The sequence below is a fragment of the Mesoplodon bidens genome (genome assembly GCF_964165515.1).
Source record: "Mesoplodon bidens genome assembly, chromosome: 1".
NCBI lineage: Eukaryota > Metazoa > Chordata > Mammalia > Artiodactyla > Ziphiidae > Mesoplodon > Mesoplodon bidens.
This window is the reverse complement of record NC_138176.1, coordinates 175,088,102-175,106,208: the sequence shown is the minus strand read 5'-3', so window position 1 is coordinate 175,106,208 and position 18,107 is coordinate 175,088,102. Positions and strand designations below refer to the sequence as shown.

At 35.7% G+C, this 18,107-nt stretch overlaps 1 protein-coding gene across 1 annotated transcript in view; it reads right to left on the bottom strand.

Moving 5' to 3' along the window:
• Positions 1-18,107, bottom strand: part of CTNNA3 (catenin alpha 3) — a 1,660,471-nt gene that overhangs the window by 315,560 nt on the left and 1,326,804 nt on the right. Inside the window, exon 13 of the mRNA XM_081238023.1 lies at positions 2,474-2,625. Coding sequence (XP_081094149.1) covers positions 2,474-2,625 — 152 coding nt within the window. The remainder of the gene's footprint in view (positions 1-2,473; positions 2,626-18,107) is intronic.

The window sequence follows — 18,107 nt, the reverse complement described above, 5'->3', positions numbered from 1 at the left end:
ACACGGGTTCGTGCCCCGGTCCGGGAGGATCCCACATGCCGCGGAGTGGCTGGGCCCGTGAGCCATGTCCGCTGAGCCTGTGCATCCGGAGCCTGTGCTCCGTAGCGGGAGAGGCCACAGCAGTGAGAGGCCCGCGTACCGCAAAAAAAACAAAACAAAACATTCTTTCAAACCGATCACTTACCAGTATGTTCTCAGCTGGCTGGAATATCAGATTCTAAGGGATCTTAACACTAATGCACTTAACTGGAGCTATCCAACAGGGATTAAGGGCCAATATAATTTAATATTTTTATTTGTAATCTAGATGAAGGAACTAAGATTATAATCTCATATTTCTAACTAATACTAATTTAGGTATGGTCACCAACCAAAATTAAAAACAACCTGATAAATTACATGAAGAATCATTTAAAAATATAATGAAGTTTAATAGCATTAGGATTTGGGGCCAAGAGCAAACACATCAAATCAAAATGGAGAAGGGATATACAGGAAACGACAGTATAAAAAATAAAAACAAAAAAAAATTATTGTCTATCCAATAATCATGGTGTTTAAGAGGGGAAAAAATAGACTAACAGTAGTTGGCTGTATTAATAGCAGTAATGTAAGAATACATCTTCCACTTCATTTGACATCGGGCAGGCTCTAATTAGAGTATGCTTTTTGATAGTCTCATTTGAGAAGTTTGTTGAAAAGTTAAATAAGGACTAGTAAAGAACACAAAATACTAAATTATTTCTATGAGGAAAAGTTAAAAGAAATTGAAGCATTTACCTTGAAAAAGAGATGACTATAGGGAAAAATTACTGCCCTCTAAGGCTGTTAATAATTATAATAAATTGTTCTCCTGCCCTAAAGATGACTATTGCATATGAGGGATATATAGAAATAATGGCAAGACAATTTAGTTTGTTATAAGTAAGTTATTTTGATAATAAGAAAAATTTTAAATACTAGAATATTCAAGTGGGAGAGGTTATAAGACTTTTGTCCCTAGATAGCTTTTGCAGAAAAAATCAAAACAAAAAACAAAATGCATTCCCCGCCCTGGTTCACCTATGCTATTTCACTGGTGTATCTTCTCAAATATCCACCAAGAGATACTGGAAATGTGGGGCTTTCACTCTTGTAAAGCTACCCCCTGAAGTTTATGTGCCTTCTTCATACTTTCAGTGTTTCCCTCCTGGTTCCACCTATCCAGCTCTGAATTAATACTAGCCCACTAGTCACCTAGTCCACATAGGTAAGGAATAAAAACTTTTGTTAGAAGAAGAAACTATTTGGCAAAGGTACTTTGCAGTTCAGATATAGTACTAGTACAGTACCACTATTCCCAGTCACATATAAACAAATACTTCTAGGCTGTTCATAAATATATATTGAGGTTTCTCTCTGTATAACTGGCTTGCTTGCAGGTTTTCCCAAGCTCTGAAGTACTAGATCCCATGTCTTGACACCTCTAGACTTTCTCTTACAATTTCTTCCATAAGCATCCATCTGCCCTTCCAGGCTCCTCTACTTCTGTTGGCTCTTTTCCCTACAAGGTCCTCAGTTGGCTCCATTTCTATGAACTGCTCCATGAACCTATGACATTCAGACCTGTCAGATACTACTGATGCTCTATCCTTATCTCCTCAGTACATCCAATTCTATCTCACAGTCTTACTAACAGTTAATTCCAGAGGCCTTCAAATTGAACTCTACTCATACTTACAAATTGCACTCACCAGTCTTACTGATTCTTCTTTCCTTTACTCTGCCTCAGGGTGGATTTTTTGGCCACAAGAGCTTGATTGGCCCTGCAGGAGGCTCTGGTAACACCTCTGAAGAGAGGTGGCCTTTAACCAAGGGTGAATAGGTGGATAAACTGGATTTTGTTTCCCTAAGGTAAGATAATTCTGAGGTGTGCCCACAACAAACGACTCACTTTCACACTCAGGAAGATGGTATATATTCTCCCAAATAGACAACTCTCAAACATTTCTTGTTTCTGGCAGTTACAAGTGAGATTTCTTACAAAACACTCTGATTCTATGATCTAGTGTGAGAGGGTTCAGCCATAGAAATACCTTGTTTTAATTCCATTTTTCTATAAATTTCAGTAGTGATGAGAAAGATCCTCTCCTTTCTGCTCAAGAAAAGAAAGTAAATTACTTTATGTATTGTTCTTTGGCTTTTGATATGCTATGTGACACTTCAGCAAATCCTGCACACAATGAATTCTATCATTTCTGCACATGTGGCAGTTAAATGTGCTCATTTGCATAAGTTACAACCATATACATAAGTAAAAGTGTTGTTTGTGACAGTATATCTGATTTTGGGGATACATACGAATTTCTAAAGTTCTAATGGATTTTAGCATTGACATTATGGCATAGAAATAAAACATTTCTTGCAATCATTCCAGGCATACCAGATGGTGAAAAGTGTTAAGATAATTCAATAGAAGGTAAAGCAAACTTACCCGAATCATCATGACTGAACATCTGATATCATGAATTGTATCATAGATCTTTTTTGAGATGTCCACAAACTGATTATCATCAAACACATCCAAAGAGTTTTTACTTAAGGCTTCCAAGGCAACATTCACTTGTGTTACAAATTCCGGAATTGCTGTTAAAATGAATAAGAAAGAGAAAATTGTACTATTGGTATTTTCAGATTTCTGGAGTTTCCAGGAAATGGAGAATCATATTTTTAAACAAATACTTAATTAATAAAATTTCAATTATTTTTTAAATGTAGGGAGACAAAACATTTTGGTAGGATAATCCTGAATCTCTGAAATACAAAGGTAAGCAAAGACAAGAAAGGCATCGTTATGGAAATGTTTTAAAAGATTATCTTTCTCCTTTATAGCATTTTTGTTTTTACCAAGTCTGGAACCATATAATTATTTTTCATCTTATCCAATGTAAGCTCAAAGAAATGACAAAAAGGAATTGGTGTGAATAATAGTTGAAATTGTAAACATAAAAATATTTAAAGAAAAAAAAACATTTGAGTTGCTAATAGAAGAAAATTAACTAAAGATACTAATTCTATCTCATAGAAATAATAAAACTACTGTAAACTTTCTTTTGATAAAATATTTCCTCATCATAAAAAAGATTAATGCAAAGAAACTGATGATCTTATATGCAAAACGTTTCTATGTAAAATAACACAACATTGAATGAGTTTAGGGATATATCAATCAGTAAGGCCAATCCATAGAATGCTCTTTTTTTATTAAGATTTCAAAATAGACTCAATTAAAAACGTTTCTCTGACTTTACTTTTAAGGTTAATGATAACAACATGCATTAACTCTTCAGTAGATTCAAGGCAGTTTTCTAAGTGTTTGCTGTGATTTAAATCTTAAAACAAACCCAGTATTAACCTGGGGTTCATACTTAGTTGAATGACAAAGACACAGATAAATCAAGAATCTTTCACAGAGTCATTCTGCTAATATGACTTTTAACTACTATACCATATCATATTTAATAAGTTTCTTCCCCATGTGAATATGCAGGATAAAAGCAATTAATTTTTAGAGCAATGATTCCAAACCTGGAAGATATAGTACTTTATCTAACACAAAAATATTAATAAATATTATTTTTTCCTACATCCAAATCTCTATCTGCATGTATGGCTTACCATGTCTTGCAATCCTACCTGCCATGTTCTTGATATGGGGAAATGCTGGCAATATACATAAGTACCCATATTTTATCTAGTATCATCTTTCCTCCACCCACTAAAATGTATCACCTATACCCTAATTCTTAGTTACTATACCCACCAGGATTATCCACTGTGCTTTTCTCCTCTGTCCATTCTCTAGGTATACCATCCAATAAAAAGGGACACCTGGCCACACAGGGCCACATATGACTATGAAACATTAAATTCATTAAAATTTAATTTAATTTGAAATTGAGTTCCTCGATCACATTTACCGCATTTCAAGTGCTCAGTATACACTTATGGCTATTGAATTCTGTTTTGAGAGTGGCAATATGGAATGTTTCTATCATACCAAAACTTCTATTGGATAATATTATTCAGTAGTGAGATTTCATGAAATCATTGTCTCACTTTCAGTGAGCAGAATAACAAAGGCAAGGAGAAAGCTAACTCACAACACTTTGTGCAGGAGAAACACTCCTGAACCACAATTCCTACTAATTTAGATGTGACTCCCAAAGTGTATCTCTAATCTAACCTTTTCCCGAATTCCAGAGCTATAAATCCAAAATGGTCCACTGCAAAATTCTACCTAAATCTTTCATAACACCTCAAATCCATCCTATCTAAACCTAAACACATTCTTTTCTACCTGGAAAGCCTAATTTTCTTGTAATATTTTCTATCTTGACGCCCAGTCATCAACGAAAACAACTCAGGTGTTTCTTTTACCTCCTACTCTTTTTTAACCTCTATATCCAAATGTCCTCTAAGTGTAATCTCCTCTACCATATAAGTATATATATATATATATATATATATATATATATATATATTTTTTTTTGGCAGTACGCAGGCCTCTCACTGTTGTGGCCTCTCCCATTGCAGTGCACAGGCTCTGGACACACAGGCTCAGCAGCCATGGGTCACGGGCCCAGCCGCTCCACGGCATGTGGGATCTTCCTGGACCAGGGCACGAACCCGTGTCCCCTGCGTCGGCAGGTGGACTCTCAACCACTGTGCCACCAGGGAAGCCCAAGTACATTTTAAATCCATTGCCAGTGCAGCCCCACTACCTCTAGCCATCATTATCTCCTGCTTGAGCACTCACCATAGTCTTCCTGCCTAAGATCTTCTCATCCTTCAGACGCATCGTAAGTATAATCTTATTGACAAAGCCAACTCTTAGCAGTAAGTACAACAGTGTCTGTCACAAAATAGATTCTCAATAAGTTGTTTTATTAGTGAGTCACATCACTACAGTGTTCAAAAATGTTCACTGGTTCCTTGAAACTTTTTCCTGTTTGTATCCCAAGTGTCTAGCCTGGCACATAGTAGAAAAGTAATTGAATTAAGTAATTGAATGAGTTAATGAATGAATAAATATAAAAAACCCACAAAAATGTAGGTACAAATTCAACATGTTAAGCTTGCATTTCAATGTAATTTAGGTTTTGTTCATACTTGGGAATCTCCAAAAATATACTTATGTGGGCTTATAAGAATATTCGACATATTTAATGAGTTAATCTTTACTTTTTTATAGTGTTGAGAGAGGAGGAAACTCCTACGGAAATGTGTCCAGTTATTTCACATTTCCTTCAGGTTCTTGGGGTGAACAGCAAACCCCCCAACAAAACTTCTACTCCAAAGAACATGACAGAGAGGCTCCTAATCACTTTGACATCCTCTATTAACCCTAAAGACGTAGATAAATACAAAGAGATGTGGTCTCAAAACTTCTGGTGGTCTACCACTGATAAAACTCTTTTCACAGTCTTCCCCACTAAAAAAAAGGTTTTTCTCATCCACCAAACAAGTGTGCCATACAATAATAATTTAACTCTTTCTATTTACATCTTCAGTTTGTTACTAACTGCCTCTACAATTTGAAACTGCTCCTATCATCGTCCTATGTAGATCTTGGCCAAAAATAGAGAGACAAACATCAAATCATGTAAAGGTCTAGTTTTCACTGTCATGTGAGATAATGTGAGAAAGATTTGGCATATTTTAAGGAAAATACATCATAGCCTTTTCATTATTGCAACGTGATTTCAATTTAACTCCTTTAGGGGCCTCTTACTAAGAAACTAATATTAGTTCCAATTAAAATAAAATCTTTGAGAAGCACATGTTTAATTTCTGAAGTACAGATGGAAACTACTACTTTGTTCACTCTAACAGCATAAATGAACTATTCAAAGCCAACATGTAATACGTTTCTCATTTGATTAGCTTAAACATCAGCTGTGGGTATGCTTTATTCATACTATGGACATATGGTTGCTTGGATCAGAGTGGGCGTGAAATTTTTTAATGCTTTCAAGAAAATACAGAGTATAATTAAGTAGCCAGTTAGTGGTAATTTAGAAGGAAAAACAAATTGACAAAGCTATCTCAAATCCATAATCTACCTACATTTCAAGAAAACAAGGTTTACACACAGTATACCATCCATCATGTTATACAATCATTGATCAGAGAGGGAAACACCTTAAACAGATTCACTCTAATCATTTGACATCCCAGGTAGAATCAACTGTTCTGAACTTTGGAGTGTAGATTTACTAAACAGAAGTGGCCTTTGGGTCAATACCTTGTCAACTTCAAAGTATCTTGTCTATTTTATACTGCCAAATTCTAAGTCAGTCCTGAACTCATTAGAAGTCTGTACTTTCTCTACCAACCTTATTCAGAATATTCAGAATATTCAGAATAATAATATCCATTGAGTGCTTACACATCTTGGCACTGTGCTAAGCATTTTGTATGCACTGTCTCATTTAATCCCCACAGCAGCCCTGTGAGGCAGGAACTATTATTAACCTGATTTCACTGATGAGGAAACTGAGGTCAAACAGCTAATAAGTGGCAGGCTGGTAACTGAGACTCCAGAGCTTGCTCTCTGAGCCCCAAAGCTGCACTGCCTCCTTTTGATAAGTAAAATACTTTAGGCTTCTAAATTTCAGTGCTCCTGGGGCACTGAAATTAATGTTAATGTTAATTAACATCAATGTTAATGTCAATTAATTTCTAAATTAATGTTAATTTTCTGGCAATAGAGCCAACTTCTCCCAGGCCTTGAGTCTCTCTCTGGTACTAACTCAGGAATATTTTATCCCTTATCATTTCTTGCTAAGTTTATTAAGTGCTTTTGAAAGTAGGTAAGGGTACATAATTATTGGATTAAGTAGGTCAGAAAAAAATCCAGACTCATTATAGGTAATCATCTCCAATGATGTCACTAAATTATGTTTTCTATCATTAATAAAATGCAGATTAAAATATTTCTAATCATACTATTATCTTTGAAAATTACCAAAGATAGAGGTATTTGGCTTTGAAAATTCAAATAATGCTAAGTCACCATTTCTTTACATGATGATAAGTAAGTGGGAAGAAATTACAGCAGAAAGTGCAATTAAGCATATGCATGACTTCTATAAATGTCACATACTCTTCATTTTTTAGATTTATTGAACAAACATTGATTATCAAGATTCATACCTTTTTTTTTTTAAGGAAGCCAAAAGTATGTATCAGTACTGTGTTTGGTCCCTCACAGATTATGTATCATAAAAGTCAATAACTGGTGAGAATTTTTTCTTTTTTCAAATGAGAGAATCAAGCATCAGAGTGAGTGCTTTATGACACATCACACAGTTAACAAGAGCCATACTGGCCTCACTATTCTACTCTACCCCTACCTTTCAAACATCTGGAATAGCTCAAAAAAAAAAAAAAAAACCTAAGAAATAAAATAACAGAAAAGACTTTGTTGTCATGGCTTCATGATACTACACTGATACTTTTTTCCCCCTTTGGCAGAGATCTTTTTTCTATATATGAAATTCTGGATCATTTAATTAGCCTGAGTGTCCAGCTTTCGGTATCTCCAGTGCCTTAGGGACTTAGCTGTTTTCCCTAAAGCTTAATCTTGATGTTTCTCAATAATACATTAATATTAATAAATAATATTCATTTATTTAAATGTTTTAGAATTTAGTCATGACTACCTAATATAAAATTTAGCTCTTTCACAATTTTCCTTATAACATTTTCAAATTTGTTAACACCACAATAATTGGTTAAATGAATGTAACTATTTAAGTATTTAAAGTTGGACCTGGACCAAGTAATGGTCTATGATGACCCCTGCTCATTATGTAACACACTATTTTAATGGAGTTAACAAGTTGCCTCTGAAAAAAATTTTTTTATTAGTTGTTTTTGTATTTCTTAGTATGAATTCTCAAATAGTTAAACTATCAATGCAATTTCCTATACTATCAAACCTCTCAAAATTCATCAATTTAAATTTTTACCAGGTGTAAGAGCCAGCACTCAACATGGACTCTAATGATCCCAGCCTCCAGGTATTCACGTCTTAGTATAGCCCTTCCCCACATTGTGCCAGATCTATGTGCCAAATAGAACGTAGTATAAATGATGGGATGTTGCTTCTTAGACTATTTAAAAAAGACTTCAAGAATTCCAACTTGGTCATTCTCTCTCATGTACTGCTTGCTCTGAAGAACTTTAAATGTTATGCTGTGAACAGCGTAATTGAGATGTCCACATGGCAAGGAACGGAGGCTGCTAGCTAACAGCCAGCAAGGATATGAGGCCTTGGACCAGCAGCCATGAGCTTAGAGGTGGATCCTCTAGTTTCACTCAAGCCTTCAAAATAACTGCAGCTTCAGATGACATCTTGACTGCAATGTCATGAGACTGAGGCAGAATCACACAACTAAGCCTCTCCTGGATTCCTAACTCTCAGAAAATGTGAAAGATAATAAATATTTGCTGCTTTAAGCTACTAAATTTTGAAGTAATTTGTTTTACAATGGATATATACCACACTAAGAGACTGGAAAGGTCTAAGAGAATACATTAGTTTTGCCTGTTTCAGTTAATTCAAATGGAATCATACTGTATATATTCTTTTTTTTTACATCTTTTTTGGAGTATAATTGCTTTACAATGGTGTGTTAGTTTCTGCTGTATAACAAAGTGAATCAGTTATACATATACATATGTTCCCATATCTCTTCCCTCTTGCGTCTCCCTCACTCCCACCCTCCCTATCCCACCCCTCTAGGTGGTCACAAAGCACCGAGCTGATCTCCCTGTGCTATGCGGCTGCTTCCCACTAGCTATCTATTTTACGTTTGTTAGTGTATATATGTCCATGCCACTCTCTCACTTTGTCACAGCTTACCCTTCCCCCTCCCCATATTCTCAAGTCCATTATCTAGTAGGTCTGTCTTTATTCCCATCTTGCCCCTAGGTTCTTCATGACTTTTTTTTTCCCTTAGATTCCATATATATGTGTTAACATACAGTATTTCTTTTTCTCTTTCTGACTTACTTCACTCTGTATGACAGACTCTAGGTCCATCCACCTCATTACAAATAACTCAATTTTGTTTCTTTTTATTCCGAGTAATATTCCATTGTATATATGTGCCACATCTTCTTTATCCATTCATCTGTTGATGGACACTTAGGTTGCTTCCATGTCCTGGTTATTGTAAATAGAGCTGCAATGAACATTGTGGTACATGACTCTTTTTGAATTATGGTTTTCTCAGGGTATATGCCCAGTAGTGGGATTGCTGGGTCACATGGTAGTTCTGTTTTTAGTTTATATTCTTTTGTATCAAGTTTCACTCAACATTAAACTTATGTGATTTGACTCATATTGCTGTATGAAGGTTTATATTTCTCATTCTTGTTACTGTATAGTATTCCAATGTACAATTATACCACAATTTATTTATACATTCTATAGTTAATGGGCATTTGGATAATTTCCAGTTTGGGACAACTATACATAGTGATGCTATGAAATATTGTGCACTTTTTGGTGCTAGGAATATATGCACATATTTTCAGCGAATTTACATACATATTTTCAGGGACTATTCTTATCAGTGGAATTTCTGAATCACAGAATATACTTTTGTACCATGTTAATAGACACTGACAGTTTCCAAAGTGCTTGGAACACATTTTACTCGTATCAACAGTGCCTGAGAGTTCTAGCTGGTTTACATCCTCACTAACACTTGGCATATTCCAGCTTTTACATTATAGCCTTTCTGGAGGGTATATTTCCCTCTTCCTTTTTAATATATTGATCAAGGGTTTGTGTGTGTGTGTGTGTGTGTGTGCGTTCTACTGGTTAAGCCTCTGGAGTACTTTCATTGGTTATCTACTCTCTTGTTGTTCTTGAGTTTAAACAGTTTAAATTTTCCTCCTTTAGAATCACCCACCATCTTATCTATTGCTTAAGATAATTCTTTAACCTCTTCAGTTTCTACTATCAAGAAAAACACAGGACTTCCCTGGTGACACAGCAGCTAAGACTCCACTTGCCTATGCAAGGGTCACGGGTTTGAGCCCTGGTCCAGGAAGATCCCAGATGCCATAAAGTAACTGGGCCCGTGCACCACAACTGCTGAGCCTGCGCTCTAGAGCCCGTGTTCTGCAACAAAGAGAAGACACCACAATGAGAAGCCCACACACAGCAACAAAGAGTAGCCCCTGCTCACTGCAACTAGAGAAAGCCAATGCACAGCAATGAAGACCCAACACAGCCAAAAATAAATAAATTAATTTAAAGAAAAAGAAAAGCATACACAGGAAAGGAGTGAACGAAAAATAGAGAAGTAAAGGAGCTCCATGATCTGTATCTCTAGCTAAATACAGATCAGTGTGCAGGGGATCATACACTGATGACCATAGGAACATGGGTCACAGGAACAGGGAAATGTAAACATTAATAAACAGAAACCTCATTTACAATGGATTTGGGAAGACAGAAGGGGCAGCTCTCTTGTTATCAATTGCAGACTCAGCAGGAAGAGACATACCTTTGCATCTCTGAAAGGAAGAAAGTTCCTATTTTACTACCCAGCAGGAGGAAGGAAGAATTTCTCCTTGCCTGGCAATAGACCAACCAATGAGAGACTGTCTCAACTCTGCCAGTGAAAAGCCCCTACACTGGAAACTCCCAGTCTCTTCCAATGGACATTTTGTTTGTAACAGCCCCGCCCACTCTTCCTTCTCCATAAAAGAATGTTCCTCTCCTTTGTTTTCCAGACCTGCCTATAGTTTGCCACAGATTCCATGTCCTGAGTTGCAGTTCTTTGCTGTTCCTGAATAAACCCATTTTGCTGGTAAATTAACTGATGGTTTTATTTTTTTAGGTCAATAGAAATGTCTAGGGGGGAAAAGTCTTTAAAGATGCTGAAGTGTACAGACAGATTGGGAAGGCTTCTAGTAGGAGAAACATATCTTTGTTTGACATATCTTTGTGGTGTTCAGGTTGTCCTTCACATGTTGCTGGGGATTTCTTGGGTGAGAATAAAAAGAGTTGATCTCAGCTCCCCAGACTCCAACTCTCTCTGTCCAGCTGTCTATGATTATATGCCTGAGAACAGCCCTTTTCCTAACCCTGTCTACCTGGTAACTTTCTACCCACTCTTCATATTTATCTTCATAGATATCAGTTCTTTGTGAAACTTTCCCTGATCACCAGCTCACCCATGCTTCTAACCGTGTTAGGCAATCTTGTCTCTTGGACTTGCTGACACTAAAGACATACATTTGCTAAAGATCCTATGTCTCTAACTGCATGTGTTTTCCTATACTCAGCCACTTCCAAAATCCTGACAGAGAGCTCTTAAAATCAGAAACTCGGTCAAGTCACCTTTGTTTCCTCAGGAAAGGGGTAGGTATCAGAGTCAGAATTCAGCATCAGGTATTCAGACTCAGAGCCTGTACCCATTACCACCATATTCTACTGCTGGATGCAAGGATAACCATGCTGAGACATATCCTCAAACATTAAAGAACACTGAGGGTAAAGAGAAGAACTAAATCTTCAAGAGAAAAAGGGTCATCTATAAAATATTTAAATCAGATTGGTATTAGACTTTTCATGAGCAACACTGGCTACAAAAAGGAAAAATATGAAGCAATGCATTCAAGTATTAAGTAGAAATTATTTCAGAAATGAGATTCAATACTCAGCCAGTTAATTAAGTGAACAGTGGGATAAAGATTTTTTCAGGCATGTACGTACACAGAATATTTAATCTCCATGAACTCTTCATTAGGGATATACTTGTCAATGGATTCTTAAAACAAAAAGTGAATCAAAGGAGCAAGATATGGGGCTGAGAAAATAGTGGAGTCAGAAAAGCAGTCGGAAATACCTGTGGATATTTCTGTATGTTGTACGTGGAAACAATGAGGAAACGTGTAGATATTTTTGAGAGCCAGGGTTCTCACTATGGTATAAGAGAGGTACTACAATGGAATGTGATAAGACAAAGAACCCTATGAGATGGGATTGCATTGGAGGTGTGAGCACAAACTTATGATTTCATATGTAGCAATATATTACCTTTTGTGTAAGAGTGAAGAGGAAATAAAAAAGCACATCCTTAATCTGCTTATTTTCACAAATATTAAAAAAAAAGACTCACATGAAAGATAAAGGAATAAGGAAACTTGTTATTTACAAGGGATGCTAAGAATTGGGTAGAAGAAATATGAGAAGATAGATCAGTAGCTGAGTATATTTTCTGTATTTTTAACTCTTGTAAGCATGTTAACATTATACAAATTCAAAAATATAAAATTGACAACAAGGATATGGGCAGGGGAAGGAAACCCAAAACCAAATGTAAGTAGCAACAAATGAACAAATGAATTTGTTTTGAGGTGTGTATCATCGAGGTATGTATCATCGGGTTGCTTACACTTGACTACTTGCTAAAGTTGTGCTGCCCAATCAGCTAGCTGCTAGAAATATCCTGCTATTTAACTAAATTTACATTAAATTGATACAAACTAAATACGATTAAAAATTCACTTCCTCAGTCACTCTAGCTCACCACATGTGGCTATCATTTTAAACAGTATAGATATAGCTCAGTTCTGTCCTTGCAAAATATTATGTTAGCACTGTTCCAAATACTTGCAATCAAGTATTTGTTGAGCACCTGTCTTCTGTAGGACTGGTTTAGATCCTGGAAGAGTGAGTATCATCTGTGTAGTTTTTCTATGTATACTTCACAAATATGAGTTATAAACCTTTGGAAAAAACCTTCTTTGGCACCTAGAAATGTCCTGGGCCATTGCAAAATTGTGTCAGGTTCTATTTACTGATACCATTCTTAGCTTTTTTGGTCAATATATATTCACCTTTGTATAAATATAGGTGACTACCTAAACAAGAAAATGTATGTTTTGTTTGTGCTTTGAGAAACTATAGATATCTTTGCTTACTGTGTTAAGGGTATGGAATTTCACATCTGCTGAAATTATACTAGTTGAAATATATGTTAAAAATGTTCTGAAATTTCAGTGCCAACTTGTTGTTTTTACTTTGACAGAATTGTCATTATTTTTAGTGAGTTATAATATTACAGTGAAAGAGTAGAGACTCAATCTCATTGACAGTAGTGATTTTACTTTCCCTTTAGTCATTCAATATCACAAGGTTTGCAAGGGCTTCCTATGTACAAGTGTACAATATTAAGATTTTTAAAGAACAAATTGATTTTTCTTGTATCTGATATTCATTTATCTTGAACCTTCTTGCTATTATAATCAATATATAAAAAATGTCAGGGATTGGGCTTCCCTGGTGGCGCAGTGGTTGACAGTCTGCCTGCCGATGCAGGGGACGCGGGTTCGTGCCCCGGTCCGGGAGGATCCCACATGCCGTGGAGCGGCTGGGCCCATGAGCCATGGCCGCTGAGCCTGCGTGTCCGGAGCCTGTGCTCCGCAGCAGGAGAGGCCGCAAAAAAAAAAAAAAATGTCAGGGAGCCCAGATTAATATGATTTAAATATATATGCATGTATGATTCATTCAATAGATGTTTTTCTAGAAAGTCAAATAAAAATTGATTGTGAACTTCTTGAGTGAGAGATGAGAGCCTGTTGTATTGAATTACTCCTTTTACTAATATTTCTTGATCAAATGAAGAAAAGTCATATTTTAAATGCAGCAGGGAAGCTTCTATTTAAGGCAACAGAAGTGACTTATTTTATAAATATTTACCCTTTAAGCTCTTTTTTTGTAATGCTGGATTTATGTACATTGGTTACAAACATTATTTTAAACAAGTCTACTGAAGTAAATCAAGATTTATAACTCTGCTAAAATTTTTTAAAATAGTTACAGAAATCCAGAAACCTCTGCATCAATGTAAGCTAGGATTGTGGAAGGTTAGTCAAATTTTTTTTTAAGGGAGCTAGAATTCTGTAAAATGAAGAAACTGGTCTATTTCTAGCATAGACTCTCTGGATCCGTAGGTCTATTCATAATCACACGTGCACTGTGCTCACTTTTTCTAGCTACATTTGGTTACAAGCAGAAAGACATTAGAAAAAGATAAATGAATGGACAAGAGGTTAGCAGATGTATGGACAGATGAATGAGTAGTAAAATAAAGCATGGGTTGTTGGAAGAAAAGATAGGTGTATAGAATCATGGGGGTAAGAATTTGTGAGTGGATGGAAGGAGAGATTAATCTTTATAACTTTCCTACTTCCAAAAGAGAAAAAAATTCAAAGAAGCTCAAAAAAGAGGAAAGGGTACAATAAGCTTTTAAAACTTAAAACAAGGCCAAAATAATCAACAGCCACATAACAAAAGTTAGGGAAGACAAGTGTAATTACATAAAAACTTCTAGAGTTAAGGTACAGCAATTAATTATAAAACTGATCTGTTGCATTCCAGGCAAAAGTGAAGCAATGTACTACATGGTTCATATTATTTACTAAAATGGGGCTCGGCCCTTAAAAGTTTTCACTGGGAATGACTTAAAAAGGTTTTCCTCTTCAACATTATATGCTAAGGGGGGTGAATGTATCACTTATGTATTTATATTTCTTGTTATTAAAAAACATAACAAAAATTATCTTCACAAATAGTGTTATAAAAGATGTAAAGGCATTCTTCAAAAGAATATTTATTTCATACAACATTATCATCTGCTTCTTCAAAAAGTTAAAGTCCTAGAATTTTTGGTTTGCACCTTTTTGGATTTCTGATATGATATGATACAAAAATAGGACTTTGAAAATTTTGATTCTAGGCAGAAATTTAATGGATAAATGAATGAATAATCTCAGCATGGCTTCTGACAGGAGTGAATCATACATTATTTGAAATTGATGTCAATAGTGAATTAGTTCTTGAAGGATGGGTATTCAGGGTTATCAGAAAAAAGAACTTCCATTTGTTTTAGATACTGAGTGCTGACAGGGTAAATTGATATTTTCTTGTGAAAATGTAAGTAACTTGTATTCTTGGTGCAGAAGGTCTCAGATCTGGATTCCAAGTATGATAAGCTATCTGAAAGTGACCACCACAGCATCTCATGCATAATATGGTTCCAGAATAATAGCAGACCAACACTTATTGATTACTTACTAAGTACCAATAATCTTGCTAGTGTTTTACCTATGTTGAAATCAGTAAAGCGTGATGGTGACATGTCTAGATTTGCAGTCAAACTTCCTAGTAGGGGTCACTTTCTTCTTTGCACTTTATTCACATTGTACTCTCTGGAGTTGTGCAAAGCTGTAGCTCTGAGCAAATAGTATTAATATATTCTTTCCTCAGTAAACTTTGTCGTGACACAGTGGTTTTTTAACTTGGCCCTGTATCAGAATCACCTGGAGGGCCCATTAAAACACAGAGGGCTGAGCCCTACCCACAGAGCTCCTGATAAAAAAGTATGATATGGAGCAGAAGAATTTGAATTCCAAGTTCCCAAGTGATATAATGCTACTGGCCCAAGGGATCAAACTTTGAGAATCACATGTAGCAGATAAAATTGGTTGGCTCCCCAATACTCATTATTAACGTCCTTGTTAAAAGAAACATTAATTTGTTCAGCATCCAAACAGCAGAAAGGTGATGTAGCTCCCAGTTTAGAGGTAAATTCTGATTATTACCCAATCATTCCCTTTGGCAGTGATTGGTTTAAAGAGAACCTGACACCCTGTTCTAGCTAATGAGATTTAGGAAAGTGTATTGGGGGAAGATTTCTGGGAAAGTTATTTATGCTCAAAGAGAAATACTGGAGAGATGGTCCCTCTTCTTTCTCTGGACATTTTCCTATCTGGATGTGACTCCTAAGAACGCTGTGGTCATCTTACAACAAAGAGAAAGCTGTCATATTGAAATAGCAAAGAAAAACAAATATGTATCTCTATTAGTGTTAATGAACTGGTGAATTAAACAACACTGGACTTCGTGATATATAGCCTGTAAAAATTTCTGTTACTCATGATTTGAAGAGATATAACGGATTAAATGTAATATATTTTAATCCTAAAAATAATCCCACTTTAAAGATGAGAAAAGTGAAACTTTGATAGCTGCCCACATTTATAGTTAATAATTAACAGAGCCAACTTTTATACATAGTTCTGCTGACTCCAAAGCCTGTGTTATTTCCACTACTCTTTATACTGATGGATATGTTTTGAGAGGTTTTTTGTCTGTTTGTTTTAGTTGTTCTGCCTATCTCAGTGATTTTTTTTTTCTCTAAGCTAAACAGGAATAAAAGATAAAATTCAACACAGATGTTTGAGGCACTCTATTCCATATATTTTTAAATTCAAATGTTAGGAGGGAAAAACAGAGGAAGTTTTAGTATTATATTTAGCAATAAATAGGCAACACAAAATATGCCCCCATTAACACTAAAGGGTTCTCTTTTATACTTGTATCTTATGTTTAAAAGATGTTTTTATGGTTTGTGATATTAACTCAATAACAAGGACATCCGGTAGGATGACTACCTTTAAAATACTAAGAGAATCTTCAGAAAATAAACATACAAATGAAACTGAAGACATAAAGTATCAGGGATTTTGGAACCAAGATCAAACACCAAATCCTAAATGGTCTTTTCTCTTTTTACAATAGAAAATATGTACTGTACATGCTTTCTTTAAAAAATCTTGAGTTCTCCAAACATAGCTAATTGACTCCATTGTAAGATTTTATAAAATCTTTATCCTGTGTTGCTTAAGAGCAAAACTATGTATTTCCTACACTTTAACCCAAATTACATTGTTCTTTGTGATAACTGAAATGCTGATTGCTAACTATGTTATTGATAAAATAAAGTATTTGAATTAGATGAGATACATCTTTCTTGTACATTCCATTTACTACCTATACAAATAGAACTTCCAAACTACTACATTTGCCTCTCATTTCTCTCCCTAGCCTCACATGTGTCGTCTTCAATGTATCTCAAACTATGTAAACTGTAAGTTACCTTTCAATTCAACATGTACAAAAATGAAGTCATCACCTTCTTCTCCCAAATTTGCCATCTTTCTTATATCTCCCATCTCAGCAAATGTGATTGCCATCTACCCAAGGCCCTAGAGATGACTGGGAGACATTCTTGTCTCCCCACCTCTACCTCTATCTCCCCTCAATCATCAAATATGGTTACTTTTTGCATCCTGTATAATTCTTGAATTGGAATTCTTCTGGAAACCCCAGGTCTTCCTTACCAGATCTCATGCTGACTGAGCTGATAGCCTCCCTAACTCTTCTGCCATATCTAGTTCTCAGATCTATCCATCCCACTACTATCACAGCAATCATTCTAACCATCAATGCTCACCATTTCTCTGACCTGGTAAGACCCCTTGGTGGACCCTTAATTGTCGAAAGGATGATATTCAAAATTTTAGTCACAGAATTCATTGCCTCCATTTAACTCATTCCTACTCCCTTAGCTCCATCTCCAATAATTTCATATCTGTCATTGTACACCTCAAACACTCAAAACAGCTTACAGCCTTCCCAAAAAGCCAGCTTATTTACACCTCTCTATATTCATTCATTATTTCTTTTCTAAGGCATGCCCTTCTTCATATTCCTCATTACAGTAAATTTCCTCTCTTTTTAAAGAGTCGATACAGAGAATACTTGTTCAGGAGCCTTCTGTGGCTTTCCCTTTTCTCTACCCATATCTCAGATTGGATTAGTATTCTGCTTCTGTGCCTGATACACTATCATTTGTCACTCTATTTTCCACAAAGATAAGGTACTTAGAAGGTGTGTGTGTGTCCTAATTGTCTGTGTCATCAGCTTCTCTCACCAAATTTACTCCTGCCTCTCCCTATGTAGCCTCCACCCTCCATATTCAGTCAGTCACTAAGCCTGCAGATTTTAGCTTCCCAAATACATTTCTAGCACATAGCAGTTGCTCAGTAATTGTGCATTGAGTGAATATGCTTTTCTAGCTCAAGTTCTTATAATTCAATAATCCAACTTCTATGTATTCTTGGACTGGGAGAGTACCTCATAAGTTGCCTAATTTTACAACTAGAACTTGCAGTGAATTTATTTTGAAATA